At 37.3% G+C, this 20,129-nt stretch overlaps 1 protein-coding gene across 2 annotated transcripts in view; it reads left to right on the top strand.

Annotated features, from left to right (window-relative positions):
- The window catches only part of Arhgap15 (Rho GTPase activating protein 15), a 671,175-nt gene extending 651,632 nt beyond the window's left edge, over positions 1-19,543 (top strand). For both annotated transcript variants that reach the window (XM_004651815.2, XM_045148540.1), the window contains one exon: positions 19,279-19,543. In XM_004651815.2, coding sequence (XP_004651872.2) covers positions 19,279-19,462 — 184 coding nt within the window. In that variant the 3' untranslated portion in view covers positions 19,463-19,543. The remainder of the gene's footprint in view (positions 1-19,278) is intronic.
- Positions 19,544-20,129: the final 586 nt, after the last annotated feature.

Here is a 20,129-nt window from a genome sequence, read left to right as displayed (position 1 = left end):
AAGTACATAATGAAATTAAGTTGTGAATTTTGAGATAAATGTAGCTATGATGAATTAAAAATTGGGAGGATGCCTTTTTTCTGTCTTCCTCAAGCACAACTCTTTTTTGGCCTCACAGTGAATCAGAATATAATTCAAAATTTAAAATTATGCTTTCCTTCTCTCTTCTTTGTTTACAGTGTCAAATATATATAACAACAAAATCCAGTTCTACAACCCTTCGAAAGGACCCCAAAGTTGTTATGTTTCTCTAAGTGGAAACAAATGTAACTTGGAATACCTGTGTCTTTATCTTTGGACACCAAGTGGTATTGATATCCGAATTATTTTACTAGGAAAAAACAGAGGCTGTGCTGCCACGTGAAGGGAGTTTGTGATGAAAGCCATTTACATGGCCCATGGTTCTGTGTACACGCTGCTCTCAGGAAGCACACAGGAGGCTTCGCCAAGAAAATTTTAAAGTTCAAGCAGAAAAAATAATCACCACATCTTTCAGTCATTTACCACTTGTGTTTGCTTCCTTAAAATGCACAGCTAAATGCTCTCTCCACATAGATACTACTGGGTAGGCGGGGCATATCTTATTACTGGGTTATTTTCCAGTACATTTGGCATAGTTAAGGTAAAATGTATTAACTTTCTATCAAAATAAAGATGAAAACAGAGTTGTAGCAGCTATGAATGCCTCAGCCATTGTCAGGAAGTTAAGAACTGACAGGAGGTCCAAATAATCAACTCTGCCTGGTGTATATACCGTAGTTAGTTTTCCCTTGGGATATCTGGCCTAATCCGACAATGTATCTGACTGGCATGAATGTAGAATTACTTTCAATAAAGATTTTATTTCAAGCTTGGATGATTTCCCCCAAAACATCTTGTCACTAAAGCAAAGTATATCATAGAATATCTTATTTTTTCCCCCCCTACAAGTCAGCTTTTGAGAGGAAAAAAAAACACACATTTCAACTCAAGTACTCAACTCAGGTCAATTCACTGTAAAAATCACATTTTAACATATCTAGACTGATTAAAGATTTGCTGTGTTAAAGAAATCAGGGAGCTGTCAAGAAAGCTTACCCCAAATCTGGAAACGTGAAGAATAAGTAACACATTTGCTGAGTCCAGTTCACATCACCCCTGCAGTAGCTTTGATGGAAGAACAGACAGGACAGATGACTCTACCAGTGAACACTCGGCTTCCAAAATATTTGTCTTTTGGCAAGTGAGGAACATTTAAAGGTCACATCTTCTAATAAGTATGAAATCCTTTCCAGGCTATAAGAGAAATAGGAAAGGCCTGGTCATGATCACACTCAAATTATCTTCATTTCTCTATTTATTCTTCTTTTCATTGTATTCTCTTCCTTCACGATCTATTTTGAATTCTCTTAAATGTGGCATTTAGTGCTTACTTACACCATTCTAGTCTTTTTGTTACATGGTTTAATTTATGTTTAATTCATGTAATCTTAAAAGTAGCTTATGTTACCTACAGAGTTTTGCCCCTACTAAAAAAAAACACAAATCATATAATTTAGCTCTGAGATATGAGGAATTATTTTAACATTTAATCATCATAGCACATTATAATTATATGATGTTTTTAAATTCAAAATCCATTTTATCTCTATTATACTTTGTGGCTAACAGATAGTATTAAGATAAGAACTGTTGACACAAATGAAAACTCAGCATGAACAATAATACATAAAACTCTACAGAAGTATAGAAAAGTCAAGCTTTTTGTTTTTATTATTTCTTTATCTGTGGGACTTATGGAGAGGTCATTTAACCAAGAAGCCCTGTACATACCAAGGTTATTTGGACAGTTTCTTAGAAACTGCGTCTTCAACTCTGAGCTGCCAAATTAAAATCCCTTTTCCCCAGCTCTCTGAATGGGATTCTGAGTCCACATTGTGTGTATTTAGGAAACAGCTCCACCAGAACTACAGGACACTTCTTTTCTACTAAGGAAACCTTGAAAAGAAAGATGAAGAATGATTAACTACCATCCCAGCTACAGAGTTCAATCCTAATCTTCTTCCTTCACTAGCCTTCCTAGGTTCCTTTCCCCCTCATCTAAGGTCTTTGTAGAACAGATCAGCTTTCCTGATGTAGTCACCTATATCCAGGAGCACTCCAAGATTATGTGCACTATGGCTTCCTAAACAAGGATTTCTAACTTTTCCTTAATAACCAGAACTCCATCCAAATGACAGAAAACTTAGTACCCAACAAAGATTGCCTGGATACCACACATACTGTCCATTTCCACTGTGCAACAACCTTAACTCCTCCCCTTCTGGAGTCTGTCAATTTCACCTACTTATAATGATATCTCAATAGCCTTGACTACTAGTCCCTGAACCCAAGATGTCCAAGTGTGGAGAAGCAAAAGTATCTAGGAAAATGGTGATTAGATGTGCCATTCTAATACAGTGATGATACAAACACAATAATATCCGTGTTGGACGCCTGTTTATTTGGCTCCTGAGAATGTCATGTTCTATTACTCATCTTCATAACTCTCTAAGAGTCAGGTACCCTTGGCTGCCCCTCAGGCCCTCCTGCTTGTTATTAAAATTGCATCTACCTGGCTTCTCACCATTGAGCTCCATCCCTTGACCTCTATTATTTCAGTGTCTTGTCATCCTCATTACCATAAGTTGATCCTACATCTATAACCAGCTTGCTTCTTTAGCCAACTCTCATTTAAAGAGTAAAGGCACCTGTAATTGCAAACAATTTTTTTTTTTTGCAGACTCTGTAGCACTTAGTAAGAGATCTTCATTTCATTGAACTTTCACTTTTTACTCATTTAAAAAAACTCAACTCATGAGTAGTAAGAGATTTAGCAACTGATCTGTCACCTTATGCAAAGATTTATCTACACTTTACCTGCTACCTACCACTTCCTGGCTCCTTTTTGCCATTCAAGTAACAGATGACCACCTTCTAAACTTTAATCTTATGTCTGGATTTCTTGGGCTACTGTAACCAGCAAGCACAAGTTCAGTCCACCAGGAGGAGTACCTGAAACAGATGATATGTAGGATGTTTACTGAGGTCCTTTCATAGAGAACAGAAGGGAGGGAAGGATGGAGAGATGGAGGGAGGAAGTGAGGAAGAAAGGAAGAGCAGCAGGATTGGGCAGAGAAAGAAGTTGACTGACATACAAACCACCAAGGCCCTCCAGTTGCTCAGATAGCTCTGGGATACACAGAGCTTGTGAGAGTTCTCCTAGTGTGGGCACACCTTTTAAATTGACAGTGAGATCAGCCCAGGCCTTTAGGCAGCATGGCCCATTGCAATTGAGGTGAATCCTGACTATGCAAACAGCTGGAAGCCATATGCAACTATGCAGGAACAATTTCCTTGAATCAGGATCTGAATGGCCCATCCCTGCCTGCACAACAGCCACCTTCAGTATGAAATTACTGAATCAAGAAATGGCCCTTCAGCAGCTTGGAGACTAGGAAGTTTTTCTAAAGCCTGAGATAATGCTTGGTAGTGGTTCTTTTTTTAAAATAATTTTTAGTTTTACTTTATTTATTTGAGAGAGAGAATGGGTGTTCCAGGGCTTACAGCTACTGCAAACGAACTCCAGACACATGCATAGCCGTGTGCATCTGGCTTACATGGGTCCTGGGGAATCAAACCTGGATCCTTTAGCTTCTCAGGCAAGCACCTTTATAGCCAAGCCATCTCTCCCCAGTAGTGGTTCTCTTAAAATGAACATTATATCCTGGTCATAAAACTTAACTACAGGGCTGGAGAGATGGCATAGCACTTGAGGTGCTTGCCTATGAAGCCTAGGCACCTAGGTTCCATTCCCCAGAACCCACATAAGCTAGATGTACAAGGTGACACATGCACACAAGGTGGTGCATGCATCTGGAGTTCATTTGCAGTGGATAGAGGCCCTGACACACCAATTCTGTCTCTCTCTCATAAATTAAAAAAAAAAAAAAGGAAGAAAACAGAAAAATAAAAAGCTTACTACAAAGGTGATTATAGGTCAGGTGTGGTGGTGCACACCTTTAATTCCAGTACCTAGGGGGCAGAGGTAGGATGATTGCCATGTGCTCAAGGCCACCCTGAATCTACATACTGAATTCCAGGTCAGCCTGAACTACAGTGAGACCCTACCTCAAAAAAAAAAAAAAAAAAAAAAGTAAAGAAAAGAAAAGGTGATTATAGATGTCTGTGCAGGATGATGGGATCATGGAGTACTGGCATCTAAATCTATAAGGACATATACATAAATGCACAATTCATTTCTCTACCACAGAACAGATGAAAAATTTATATGTATAGGCAAAACATATAAATTTTCATCTTTAATTAAAGAATTATACATGTTTGGAAAAGGTCTGCCATTCTGTAGATACATCAATCAATTTACCTGAAATAGAACATGATAGTGAGGTTTATTTTACATTATATAATAGATATTTTTTTATAAAATTTATTACACCATGTACAAAATAGAAGTTTTAATTCAGCTATAAAGGAAAGTGACACTGTGGAATTTACTTGAAGATGGAGGAATTGTAAGAAATGTATAGTAAGTGAAGAAACTCAAGCATGTATGTAAATATGGGGATGTGTGACTGAGTAAGGGCTATGAGTTGAGATAGACTAGGAGAGGGGAACAAGAGTTGGTAAGAAAGGGGAACATGGCAAGAGCAAACATGTAGTATGGAATTTAAATGTTTAGGGAAAATGGTGTAATTATCTTTCTTTTATCTTCCATAGTACAAATCAGATAAAAATTACATTATATTCTCACCTAGGGTGATAATATGCAAATTGGGCACATCTCTATATGTCCTTGTGGAAAAAGAACACGTGACATAATTAAAACCCCTTAATACAATTTCAGGAAATAGTAGATTTCTTCATTTACACCTTCATTTTCTTGTTTTCTCAAATGAGGTATGAGAGGAAGTTATTTTACAAGAATCCAGCTACTGTCCCATAACAGAAACTAATGTCTTGCTCCAAATCATATTCTTCTGAATGTCTTAAACTTAGGACTATCTTCCAAATTGTTCTGGGTCCATTTTATTCTTAATGACTACCTATGCATTTGGGTGGTAGGCAAGTTTGGCGTTAGTTTATATAGAAATTAAACAAATATTTGTTGAGAGCCAACTATGATCCAAAAACAACCTTTGATCTAGGGATAAGATATTAGCAAAACAGATCAGTCCAGGTGCTCATGAAGTTATAACAAGGCAGATTAGCAGGGCAGAAAGTATGTAACTGTTGCAGTCTCTGCAGGTATGTTTTCATTCCCTCTGTGCACTTGTTTCCCCCAGATCTGGATGTCAGTCACAGTCCATGTGATATGACAGACTGTGAAACTATCATAGGCCACATTCACCATGATATGCTGTGCAATGATTTCTATTTAGTTATGCCTGATATCCAGGGTTTGGAAATCCTGGAATCTGCTATAACAAGAGGTGTTTTCTAAGAAGTTGACTTACTCTTATGGCAGATCCTTCAGACCTTCCAGAAGCTTCCAGGGAAGGAAGATTGACCAAAGATGTGGGACTGGGCCATTAGGAAACCTCACTAACATCTCAGCTGTTCCTGATTCTCCCTTCCCTGGCAAGAAAGTCTTTCTCTAGCCTGGATCATCTACCCTCCAACCTATCTGTTAGGCCATATTCTGGCTGTGGTTCTCAGTCTTTCAGCATTTATGCTTTTGAAAGTCAAAGGCATTGTCCTCCAGTGTTCAACTACCCTGCCTTGGTAAAATGTACAGCACAAATCAGCTGTTCTGCTGTCACCCCATCACTGAGGCATAAATGCTGTCTGCAAAATCCCAGGGAAGAAGTACAAGGCATGACATGGCAGAACCTTAGCTGTCATATAACATCCCCTTCATCACAAGTGATACTTTAACTTTCCTAGAATGTCCATTTTTGGTCATTAATTGGCGAGTACAAACCACTCTTCTAGTAACCTTGAAGGATACTCCCACTACTTCTCCAGTACTTATAAGAGAAATCTATACCAAATATTAATAGAAGTAACACTTAAGTGGTTGGAATTATAGGTGTATTTTATTTACTTATTTTGACATGTCAGCATTTCCTATAGCTCCATGAGCCTATTATTGTTGATGCAGCTATTTCTATTTACAAAAAACAAATTCTTCAAACAAAGGGGAAACTCCTTTCTTTTTCCTTCTGCCTCATGGTTATTTACATTCAGACATTAAAGTTTCCTAACTGTACTGTTCATCAGACCAAACACTTCAGTCCTGACCTCTTCTTTTTTCCTTGATACCTGCAGCTTCCCAGAATCCTTGTTAAAGTCCAGTCACTATAGATAGTATCTAAAATTTATTTTTCTTCAGAAAATAAAATTAGCTATGGACAAAAGGACAATGACATTCAAGTTGCTACTAATTATCTACTCTTGGACCTTTTGAACAGAACATTCCAGAAATTTCCAAAAATATCATGGTAGATGCCCTTAGTGGAAAGTGAAGTATCTCTTCTCTTCACTTACATGAAACACAAAAGGAATTCAAATTGTCTACTGATAATAGTCCTTTGAGGTTTATCTAAGAACACAAACAAATTTATTTAAGTTTTCAACTAATATTTTATAATTAGATGTATTACCTTGTTATGAAGACAGGAAAATAGACTACCAGAGGAGTATGCCTACCAGATCATAACATTACAGTTATTTAAATAGCCAAGTATTGGCTCAGAATATACACGGAGACTATAGTGAAGTAGAATGTACTGATGCTTGCGGTTATGAGTACATGAAACTGCTAAAAAATGTAGTGACAAAAATCATTGGGAGTGGTGGTATATTCATCAACTAGGTACCTTTGGAATTAGTATAAAATTATAATCCTATCACATTTTCCACACTAAAATATACTTAAGATGATTTTTAAAGTGAAGCCATTTATTTAAAAACTAGGATAATGTATGGTATATCTTATCTCTTTAAATGAATGAATTTTTAAACAATGGTAGAAATTTCAGAAGTATTACTAGCTATGACTATGTGAACATTTCATTAGTAAATAAAATTTTAAAATAGAATTGAGGAACTGCATATATAACAAAATAATAAAAGTCTATTTTCTGAATATATAAAATATCAGTAATGTCTGGTAGATGGATGTTCATTGTATCATAGCAAAAAATTGAAAACAATCTGAAAGCCACCAGCAGAGGAATAGTTAAACAACTTAAGGTATTTCCACACTATTAAATGTAACAACATTTCAAAAGGAATGAGGTATTTTTATGTGTGCTGACTTGGAAAGATGCCCATGATGTATATTTAAGGAGGGGAGGGAAAGCAAATTATAGAACATAAGGTATTTTACTATTTCCTTCTTTTTAAAATAAAAAAAAATGTATGTATGTACTGTATGTAACATATACTACATGCATAGTATATAAATATGTATTCATGCATATATAATGATAGGTAGATGGATCAATAGGTAATTACAAAGGATCCAAAAGTTTAATACATCATTAATTATAATTATGAATGTTTCACTAGGAAACAGGACAAAACTTCACTTGCCCTAAGGTCATTTTATTGATACATTATTGAAGACTATGAACTAATGTTGTTATACAATAAATAAAATAGACTAAAGAAACATAAAATTGGGCACTTTCAATAAGAAAATGCACTGGAAATATTCACAGAAGAAAAAAAACATAGGAGTGCTTATCTGCTTTTGTTGACTTCTTTCCATTTCCAAATTCAAAGAATCCTAAGTTTAAAGATGGGCAGACCATTATTTTATCTGTAGTGATCACACTATAAAAGAACAATACCAGAAACAATGATGTTAGCAAGTCCCTCACTGACGTCACCACATGTCACTCACATCACCGCTTGTCAAGAAGCAGCTACGGCTCAAGGATTGGTGCTAGTCCCCAAGGTGTAGTTCTATCCAATGTTAGTGCTAGTCCCCAAGGTGCGGTTCTACCTAGTGTAATTATTGCCACCTGGAAACTAGTGAGAGACACCAATGAACAAATTTCTCCTCTAAGGTGTTGAATCAGATTTCTAGAGGTGGAGCCCAGCACTCTGTTTTCATGTACATTTCCAGTTACTGTCACCAGCATCAGAGTAAAAGCCAATGCTCTACTCCCAGACCTTGGGAAGATTTCTCCCCAGCTGCACATGAATGTTCTTAAGCCTTCTGACCTGTGGTGTGAGGCTTTCATGTGTCCTATAGTACATGAAGCAGCACCCTGTGATATGCATATAGCAGTTTCTCACCTCACTCAGCCATGCCAGTTTCTGTAGATACTGCCCAGTGCAAGGTGGCAGGGGAGAGGTGGGGAGAGCAAGCTGATCTAGTTTGCATGGGAACCACTACCTAAGGAAACACTCTAAAATCAGAAGGCCTATGTGGACAGATATTTGTGTAGGCTTATCTTACTATACTAAAAAATCATAGTGTAGAACCCATTTTGTTCCATGTAAGATAATAACTAACCAATACCATTCACCTAACTAACACATGGGAAAGGTAACTTTAGGAAGTGAAAAATCTAGCCTTCTTTAAAAAGTGAAAAATGCCAGATTTGGAATTAGATGACAAGTATTTCCTCAACTAGGTATAATGATTAAATTAAATAAGCATTTATATTATCTAAATATAAATAGTGTCATTTTTTTTTCAAAATCCAAGAATAAATTTCCATTACAATTTGAATTAAAGTCCAAACCTTTACCCAGGTCTCCTACTTCCCAGCCCTCCCTCTCTGGCCCGCAGCCACAGTATGCTCTTCTCTATTCCTGGAGTGTGGAGCCCAGTCTCAACCCAGGAACACTGTACTACAGGGCCCTGCCTGAAATCTCTTTCCCCTGATTCGCCCACCTTAGCAAGACTCCTATCTCCCTTCCTTAGAAATGCTTTCTCTGTCTAAAGTGTAGCACTTTCCACCATCCTCTGTCCTATAAATTATCTGGGAAGGATTGAAAAATGACCTCAGTTAGGCCCTTCCCATATAAGCAAGAAAGAATTTTGGAAGCTAGATTCCAGGCGATTAGGATTTTTAAATTCCCCTGAGTCAGTGGAAGAATCCCATTTTCCTTTTTATTTTTTCTTAAAACATTTCCTGATTGAAATTCCATTATATGTTGACTAGTATATATGATTGCTTATCTGTCCACCAGCACCTCACAAGGTTACAGTGTTTCTTCAGTTTTCTTGAAGTATTGGAATCAGCCTTCCCTACAGATACCAGACTCCATGAGTGTTGTTGTTTTATAACACGGTGTAGTATTTGCATATAACCTAAGCACATCCACCCATGTACTTGAAATAATCTCTATATTATTTACATGCCAAGTACTCTGTGTATACTATGGAAATCATTGTTATATTATCTTGTTTAGGGGAGAATTAAAAAAATCTAGATATATTCAAAATATGCATTTTTTCTCAAATATTTCTAATCTGAGATTGGTTGGACCCTAGGTGCAAATCATGGATTGTGGTGGTTGACTGCCTAAGACCTACCTGGGCAGGAACTTTGTTTACTTTATTCACCACAGCTATGCCAGCATTCAAAATTGCATCTAGCATGCTGTAGGTACCATCTAGATTTTAATTAATGAACATATGGTTTGAAAAAATTATACCATTACAAACTTTGCAAATTTTCTTGCATGAAATGTATTCCTTTATAATCAAACAAAAAAATCTAAAGCTCATTTTTAAATATGTCTTGAAAAAATATCTGATATATTTGAAGTACAGTGATTAACACATAGAAGACACCCAACAATAGTAAGTACTGTTAGAATATAAATACTAGAAAGGAACTGTAATGTAATGATGGTGCATTACAGAATATACATTCCAACTAGAAATATGATATTAATTAAAGCCTGTGAACTATTTTTTTTTATTTTTCATGAGTCAAATCCTATTAGGTATTTTGAATACTTTTTAAAGATGCTTTAGAATCTCCATAATGTCTAATCAATAAAAATATGAAACAAGTGAATGATTAAAAATATTTAAATCCTCTGCATTGAAATTAATGTAAAGCAGTTCAATAAATTAAAAAAAAGGCAATCCATGTTGGCTATCCATGTGCAATTGGCATATTAGATGATTTTTTTTCTGAAAGTACTTTGAGAAAATTATATATGCATGACTTTAAAGATTATTTAAAAGCAAAATATCAGAATAGAGCAATAATTTCCACTTAGCATCCTAGTCAAAGGCTAGTCTTAGAAAGTAATAATGATATATTATCTATATATTAAAATTGAAGGCTACAATTAGCCTAAGTCCATTGATTTATAGATTGACACTTGAACCAGCTGCATCAGCTATGAATGATCACTGTGAAACACACTGGCACTAACCACCTGATAAATGCTTTCTTGCTTGTTCTATATTTGAACATTCTTCTGTTCAAATATATAACCATAACTTGAAGGGAAAAGGTGAAATTTCTGCAAGTTCCCCAATCTCATAAAAAAGGCCAGAGAAGACAGCAGGATACTTAGTGTAAACTGAGGGTAGGCAAGCATATGGTTAGCATGGGCTTCCCCCAAAATAGTTACAGAACATAAGAAACATAAAGTACAGCATATTGAAAATGTATTCTATTTTTGACAGTGTCTCTTCGCGTAATGTACAAAAATCACAATTAACGTTTCATGTGCATTGGCTGAACTTAGCAAGCCAGGTGTGTGTGGCCTGATGGTAGGAATGCATTTACCACAGTCCCCAGTCCAGGGACACCCTCCTAAAGTTCCACAGATAGGAAAAATAACATTGTAATATATCTCCAGAACTTGAGAATTGTCCTGCAGGCAATTGTATGGTTTTCTATGTCCTTTGCATATCACCATGGTCACAGCAAAGCCCAAACTTCAAATGAGGTTTGCATGTGCCTATCTGCTTGGTTGTGCTATTAAACAATTCACTCTTAGTTCCACATTAACTTCTAGTTTATAGTAAGTCTCCCTTTCAGTTTGAGTCCTCTGGCTGTGACTGTGTAACTAGGAAATTTCTTTGAGTTACTAATTCAACAAATTTTTGGAAAAACTTGCCAAGCATCAGGTTTCTCGAGAGTTTTTGATTTTTTTCTTCTAGCTCAGGGTCCAATAGCTCTAATGCTATATTATAGATTTGTTTTTTTCTATTCTATAACCCTTAATTGATGGGCTATTGTGCCTTCCATTTGGGCCTGACAAGGAGTGACTATGGCATTTCTCCTTTTTTTTTGTTTTTGTTTTTTCAAGGTAGGGTCTTCCTCTAGCTCAGGCTGACCTGGCATACACTATGTAGTCTCAAGGTGGCCTCAAACTCATGGCGATCCTCCTACCTCTGCCTCACGAGTGCTGGGATTAAAGGCATGTGCCATAATGCCCAGCATTTCCTCTTCTTTTAATGGGATAAGCTATTATTTCTCAGTTCCCACCAAAATAAACAAAATTCTTACCCATTTCATAATTTTTATAAACTTGTGTTTTACTAGTGGTGTAAGACTTGCTTTTACATTAATAAAGTGCTATTTCATAAAAAATTATAAAATTATAATTATATGTTTTTTTTTCAGGCTATGTTAGGATAAGCAGTGTTAGTAATAGTCCTTCTCAAAGAAAAGCTGTCTCATGGTGTCTTTCTTCTGATAGTCAAGTATTCATAGGCACTAAATTTTAAGGTTTTCACAGTTTTTAGAATCAGGTATCTTTGACATAGAGATTTGTTGGAAGTAACTTAATGGTGAACAAACACCTACCAAGAGGAATTCCCAAATACTAGTAGGAGATCTAAATGTGTGTTGTACCTTCCTACCCATCTATCAATTCACAGTGCTTTCACCTCCCAACCATGCCTCGGCCCTTATAGTTCACATTCATATTTGTTCTTTTCGTTTTGCCATAAAAGGGGAATTTCCATCACCTTTTCCCACTCAAGACAGGTTAAGTTACAGCTGAAAATGTATAATGCTCTCATAAAATTTACTAATGAAGTCGATACCTATCAAAGTAGGCGAAGGAATGACCATAGCTAACCCCCTTGGGCTATCTGTTACAGAGCTGTGAAACGGGAGGGTAGAATCCAGAGCATGTTCAGAAGTGCAAACAGGCAAGTAGTGTCCTAACATTCACACATCAGTGTCACTCAGGAACAGAATCCACAGGGGACATTCAGGTAGGTTAGAAAAGACACACGTAGAACATAAGCAGGACTGTTTCTCTCTGCAGGCATTTTCAGAACTTTATCACTGCTTTGGGGCATTGTGGATTTCCAAGGAGGAAAAATGGAACATGGTCTTCTCCAAAACACTGACATTGGAATACCATTTTCATGAAGCATATCAAACAAATGGCATTTTCCTAGATCATACTTCAGTGGACACTGTATTGATGGCATTGCCAATCCATGGCAAAAGCCCATATACATTCTGAACCAGTCTTCTCTCCCACAGTACAACTCAGATGAAGGTGAAACTACTAGAAATACAAGTTATTATTTGTTAAAGTGTTCCTTCTTAGATACTAGGAGATAAGGGGTAATGCAGGACTTCTATTTCTCTTGCTTGACTATGTTTCTCTTCAGTGTATGATTTACTAGTTAAAGTCTTCAGCCATAATGCACGTCTTGTCCTTATAGGGGCAGTGGAAGATATGATATTGTGATGTGCAATGGAAAATGATATATAAATAATTGTGCAGGATATTATAACTATATTGTTGAAATTGTGATTGACTTATGTGCTACTAAATCAGCCATCTAATTATTAAGGAGTCTAGCAAGGTGGGAATTGGGTAAATTTACACTTGAATCACAAAGTTAATAACAGCATTAAGACATCTCCCCAATTAGTCTTTGTTGCTGGAATTGCTTTATCTCTACAATTTACAAAACTAGTCTGTATCTAATTTAAAATTTAATATGAAAATACATGTATCTGTTAACATAAATCATTTAGTTAAATAGTTGGTAACTTCAATCACAACTTGATCTTCACCCAGAGCACCCTTTCTAGTATAAAGACTATTTTCTCAACATACCAACCTTGTTTAGTCAATATTAAGAAAATAAATTGCTAAATACACACAAATAAGTACACATTTGATAAGAGTGAATAACCAAGATAGCACATATTCTATGTAATACACCCCCACACATTTCTTTTTAACTTTCTTAACTGCACTGTTTTTTCTAGAAGTTATAGCAAATAATTTTTCTCAACTTATGAAACAAAATTCTAAGCAACTATAAAAATTTAGACTGGGGGCTGGAGAGATGGCTTAGTGGTTAAACACTTGCCTGTGAAGCCTAAGGACCCCGGTTCGAGGCTTAATTCCCCAGGACTCATATTAGCCAGATGCACAAGGGGACGCATGCATCTGTGGTTTGTTTGCAGTGGCTGGAAGCCCTGGCATGCCCATTCTCTCTCTCTCTCTCTCTCTCTCTCTCTCTCTCTCTCTCTCTCTCTCTACCTCTCTCTCTCTCTATAATAAATAAATAAAAACAAACAAAAATTAAAAAAAAATTTAGACTGTACTAATCTAAATACAGTGAAAGATAAAGTTGTGTCAACCTTAATTTTTAACATAGAATAAGATGAATGTAACATGCTCACCAATTAGTTTTACTAAAATCAAATGAAAAGTGTCCAGGGAAATTTACATGCAGAATACAGGTTTGGAAAACAATGAATATGTCATACTTACATAGGGATAAAAGCACAAAATAACCATTTTTTAGCAGGGAGTGGAGGAAGCTGATACACTGGCAGAAATCTATAACATGAAACTCCTATTGGCCCAGCAGCTAAGATAGAAGAACCTTCTTCAGAAGCGGTTCTGATATATATCACTAGATTCCACTCTTCATTCCATTTAAACTCAGGTTCCTTTCTCTAGATTTGGCCTTGCTGTAGATTCTAAGACTAGCCCTTTTGTTGAAAACCATTTATATATATATATATATATATATATATATATATATATATATATATATATATATATATATATGGTATATATTAGTGTTCTTGAAAAATAGTAAAAGGTGAATAGCCTTAATTAGCCCTCTTGCTCTCCAGGCCTAAATTCTATTAGCTCTTATTTTTCTTGGGGGAACCCCCTAGAGAGCTGAGTTGTCCTGCTATTAACCTGAGTCACCCATCACCTTCTGGTAGCCATTACTGTTCCCTACAGTGACCAGATCCTGAGCCTTCATTGACATCTGACCTACTTTTGTGGGTATTACTCAGATGACCCAGATATACCAAATATCATTGTTCAGTCTTGGGGCCAGCTGAAACTACAGCAACATTAATTGAGAAATATATCTTCAGCCATCTTTCCATCTCTATATCATTCCTCCCTCATTTAGACTCCCTGAACTTCATTCAATTTCTGAAGATATTGTATGACTCCATTGGCACAGATGTAGTCTTGAGGCCAGATATCATCACACTGTCAATGATCTCTGGCATTTGAGTCTAGCATCTCCATACGCTATGACTAAAGAACCTTGGTCTCTGCTAGGTAAATCTTATAAGTTAAGACACTTGCTACCAATAGGTAAAGTCATTAAGGCAAGTTTCATTTGCTAGGCACCCAATTAATTAGTTATGCTATTTTTCCATGTTTATATTTACCAAAGCTATTCATTGAAAACCAGAAGATACTTTTTTCATGTGGTGGTAGTTTTAATTAGTTATCCCCCATAAACTCAAATGTTTTGAATACATTGTCCCCAGCTGGTGGCAGTTTGGGAAGTAGAGCCTTGTTGAAGGAAATTTGTCAGTGGGGGAAGACCTTGAAGTTTATTAGTCCCTAGTTTCCCAATGTTAGCTTAGTTCACTCTCCTGTTGCTTTCTGCCAGCTGCTATAGAAAGAAGTGATGTCCAGCCTCTGCTCTGCTGTCCATTTCCTGTCAAGACCATAAGCCTAAATAAACCCTTTCCTCCTATCAGCTGCTTTGAGTCAGGTATTTTTCCTAGTAGCTACAACATGTACTGAGCCTTGCTAATGGCCTTTACAACACATTTGCCTGGAAGAAGCTAAAGAGAGATCTTAAACTGAGGTATCTGGGCATCCTACAAGGGAGTGAAAGCCCATTCTATTTGTTGCTATTTAGGTAGAAGGAGGGTTAAATCATTTTACAGCCAGTCTTTCAATGGAAAAAGTGTCAAATTGGTATAGTGATCTTATGTTTCAAAGGAAACTTTAAATTTGAAGTCTCTGATAACTTACTGATAATCAAAAGACATAAGAATCCCTTCCAGAAATGTAGCCATGCCAACAATACTCACAGGTACAAATGTTCTCTTAAAACAGAAGAAAAAAAAATGCAAAGCAGAGTGCCTTGAATTTTCAGTTGAGATTTGAGTCATTTTGCCCACAATAGATGTACTAAAACTAGACTTTCAATCACAATTATACAGAGTGGAACTAAAATTCAGATATTCTTAAGGTGGAGCCAATAACCTTATGGAACATAGAGGAATGAAAATTTAGCCCAGGAGGGGCTAACAAACTCTCTGACATGGTGCTACCCCAGGCCTCAAACTACACTGCCTGGGTGTCAACTTAGCTGTCTGTGACATGGGCTACTTTTCCACTTTGTGCCTCATCCATTCCATTTGTTAACTAGACTGAATGACAGAAGATCCTTCTTGGGTTTATTGTGAGGATTAAAGGAGGCAGTACTGAGAACAATGGGTGATTATTACCATAATTGGATCAGTACAAGTCAGATACATTTTGTTAGCAATGATATAAAGCACAACTCCTAGCATGTGCTATGATCATATGACTCAGTTTCTTTCAGGACTAGTAAGGTATGGTCTTGGTCATTGTTTCAGTCACGATTTTCTAGTGGAACAGAACTTTATTTGATTGGCCTATACAATGTGGGCTAGATAGTCCAACAATACCTATCTACACACTGTGCTGAGAGGGTGAGAACCCAGCAGAGGCTCAGTCCCAAGGATGGAGGCTTCAGCAGTTTCAGTCTGAAGGCCTGAGGGTTCATGGCAGCCACTTACCTTACCTCTACATTGAAAGGCTAAGAAAGCAGAGTTCTAATGTCAGTGAAGGATGACAGCAACAGGGTTGATGCGCTCATCAGCAAGGATCAATAGTGGGCAGGCAAAACAGCAGAGTTCTTCTCTCAGACTCTTTGTATCAAAGCTGCAACTGGAATTGCAGCTTACTCGGAGGCAGTGTCTCTCCCAGACACACAAGCTAACCCTTCCTTGAAATGCTGTCACAGAACAGACCAAGGACATATATCTTAGTTGATTCCTGATCCAGTCAGCTTGACAGTTACAGTTAATGATCACAGTGATGAAAGTGGTACTTCAGAGATTCAGGTTTGAGATGGAATAGAAATAAGGAACATTGCCTGTCTCCTCATATTCCAAAATATGTAGTCCTTCATAGGCCAAATAAAGGAGAGGTCTCAAAATCTGACCAATCAACAATGCTCTAAACCATGCACAGAGGCCAAAATGTCCACTGTCTTATTCTCCTTCCCTTGGGTTAGGCTGTTTGGAAGAGGGCAGAATAACATTTCTTAGCATCCCATTTTACCATCTTTGAAAGCTTGTGCTTCTAAATTTTGATATGAATCTAAGTATCAGTTATGAGAATAAGTACTATTTGTTTAGGTATCAATTTTGACAGGGAAGCTCTGTTTTCCCTTTAGACGTCCTGTGAGAAAACTTAAATAAATCCTGTATACCAAAATTAATCCAGCTGCCTTCTCACACAGCATCTCTCTGATCCCAATGGGACTCCTTCCCTATAGAAATATGTAGCAGTTAACTTCTCATTGCTGAGACAAAATACCTGACCAGAAACCTAGGGGAAGAGGGGGATTTGTTTTTTTTTGGGGGGGGGGGTGCTTACAGTTTTAAAGGAAAATCCATCAAGGTGGGGAAAGTATTATAGTACAGGGAAGCTGGATTCACATTCATACATTAGCAGGAACAAGTAGAGAGAGAACATCAATTCAGGTTAGGCTGAAATGCTTTAAGGCCAGCCCACAGTGACACATTTCCTCTAGCTCCCTCTCATAAAGGTTCCACAACATCCCCAAACAACACCACCAACTGAAAATTCAGTATTCAAACACATGAGTTTATCTGGAATGTTTTATACTTAAACCATCATAAAATGCTATAAGATTCTGCACTGTACTGAGGTATGAGATAAATCAGCTGTCCAACTGACTGAAGAAACAGAATTTTGCCATACACCCAAATATATTAGAACCTGATTCTGGATAGCTATAGCCAGGAGTTACTCAACTCTCATCACTAAAAATTTAATTTTTCCAAGTCTTTGTGTCTGTCTTCCATGATGAATTATCCACATTTCTCTATTTTTCTTGTGTTCTTATATATTTCATATATGTTTCACTTGCATCCTCTAGCAACTATAAGCTCTTTAGGGACTGAACCTTTCTATTGTCTTTAATTTTTTTATTGACAACTTCCATAATTGTAGACAATAACCCATAGTAATTCCCTCCCTTCCCCCCACTTTCCCCTTTGAAACTCTACTCTCCATCATACCCCTTCTCCCTCTCAATCAGTCTTTCTTTTATTTTGATGTCATCATCTTTTTCTCCTATTATGATGGTCTTGAGTAGGTAGTGTTAGGGACTGTGAGGTTATAGATATCCAGGCCATTTCGTGTCTGGAGGAGCACATTGTATGGAGTCCAACCTTTCCTTTGACTCTTACATTCGTCCTTCTACCTCTTTTGCAATGGTTCCTGAGCCTTGGAAGGTGTGATAGAGGCATTTCAGTGCTGAACACTCCACTGTCACTTCTTCTCAGCAACATGGTGCCTTCCGAGTAATCCCAAGGTCACTGCCATTTGTAAAGAGAAGCTTCTCTAGCCAAAAGTGATAGTAGCATTAGTATGTGGGTATGAACATTAAGAGAAGTGTTTACTGGGCAGTTTGGTGAGCATAGTACATACATTTAGCCAGGAAGCAGCAGACATTATACCCCTAGGGCTCATGACAGCCCCTGTTGTAGGTTTTCAGTATCAGGGATGTATTCCCTCCCATGGAGCAGGCCTCCAGTTCAACTAGAGAGCAGCTGGTATCCCCCATAACAGACATTCCACTATTGCACCCATTGGCTCATTTGGCCTGGGTGACCAAGTTTAAGGCTTACAGTGTCCATTGTTGAATATCTCCACTGGTGATTTCCCACTCTCCATTGAACTGCATGCAACATAGCTTTTCCAGCTTTCTGTCAGCTGGTCTACATGGAGAAGGTTATCAGCTCAGTTCCAGCAGGATTTCTCAGTGACCTTGCAGCCCAAGGATATGAAGTCTTTAGCAATAGGGTCTTACCATCTATTCCTGGTGGGAAACCAAGGGCTATGACACAGGCCTGTAATGTTTTGGGAGTATCAGGGACCTCCCTGGCCAGTAGCTCACTGGAAGGTATACCATCCCTGGCACTGAAAATTCCTAGTAACAATCTATGGCTTCTGAGTGTTCCAGTGTACAAAAACATAGGTTTCCATATGACTTATTTATATCCTCTTAGAATTTTATTAGCACTCCCCCCACCTTTCCTTTACTCACTCTCTTCCCCTGACCTCACTTAGGTCTTTTCACCCCCATTAATCTGTTCTCCTACTTACATATATACAATACCATCCTATTAAGTCCCCCTTCCCTCCCTTTCCCTTTATATCGCATTTCTCACTTACTGCCCTCTGTTACTGAGAGAGAACATGTGACATTTAGCTTGTTGGGCCTGGGTTACCTCACTAAGTATAATACTTTTTCAGATCCATCCATTTTCCTGCACATTTTATTTTTCTTTAGCATTGAGTAGAACTCCATTGTATAAATATACCACATCTTCATTATCCACTCATCAGTTGAGGGACATCTAGGCTGGTTCCATTTCTGAGCTAGTGTGGATAGAGTGGCAATAAACGTAATTCCAATTTATTGATTGATTGATTTTTTTTTTTTTTTTTTTGCTGGTGAACATGTTTTACTATTCATTTTAAAAATACCCACAATGACTGAGCATAATGAGCACCCACAATGGCTGAGCATAATGAGGACTTAAAGTTGGATAAGATGATGTATTATACATTATATTTCCATACAGGAAAGCATCAAGGGTACAAAATAAAATAGCGTTGTGGTGGTATTCTTCATCTCAAACTATAAATAGCCACAGTTTCACATCAGAAATTTTTTTTGTCTTTTTTTTTTCCCCTTTCCCCCTACAGGATAGTGGCCAAAGCGTCCAAGAACCTAATGTCCACGCAAAGTTTAGGGATTGTATTCGGACCCACCCTTCTGCGAGCTGAAAATGAGACAGGAAACATGGCAATACACATGGTATACCAAAACCACATAGCAGAGCTCATGCTGAGTGAGTACAATAAGATCTTTGGCTCAGAGGAAGATTGAAAGACAAGTTACTGAACATGTTCACATCTGTCTTGATGCCTAATATTTTTACATTTCTGTAAACATATTTCTGAAATATTTTTTTCCTTTCAAGTGACAGATGCCTCATTTTGTGAAAACTTAATGATAATTTTTGTGTGTAAGTTCCAAACATTTGAATAAAATAATTCACAATATTTGCCTATATGTGTTCTATATTAACCCTTTTGGTGCTATTCTTTCTACCATTCTAGGCATACACCATGCATGTCTTACACTCTTAAAAAGTGTATAGACGATAGCACCAACCCGAAGCAGAGCCATAATGCTGATCTTGGGCATCAGGTGTGTGGTTGTGTATGTGCAAATGAGAGTGTTTAGAGGTGAGTGAGGTTAAGTACAGATATGTGTACTCACACATGGGCCTTCCCACAATCCATACACTTCAACCACACACTCCTCTGCACTCACAGCAGGTGAGAAGTTAGAAACCAATGGGTTTTAAATAGCATGAATGAGACCATGTTCTCAATCAAAATAGATACATTTTATTTTTCATGTGTATAATTCAGCTCTCCTCAGTGCTGTGCGGTGAACTTACAATGTAACAGGTGAATGGCCATTTTTCTTCTCTTATTTAGTTGTGTTTTTATATTTTTGACAATATCATAGATATATATATGCAATG

This window comes from Jaculus jaculus, chromosome 4, assembly GCF_020740685.1.
Source record: "Jaculus jaculus isolate mJacJac1 chromosome 4, mJacJac1.mat.Y.cur, whole genome shotgun sequence".
In the NCBI taxonomy this organism is placed as follows: Eukaryota; Metazoa; Chordata; class Mammalia; order Rodentia; family Dipodidae; genus Jaculus; species Jaculus jaculus.
This window is presented reverse-complemented; position numbering and strand designations above follow the sequence as displayed.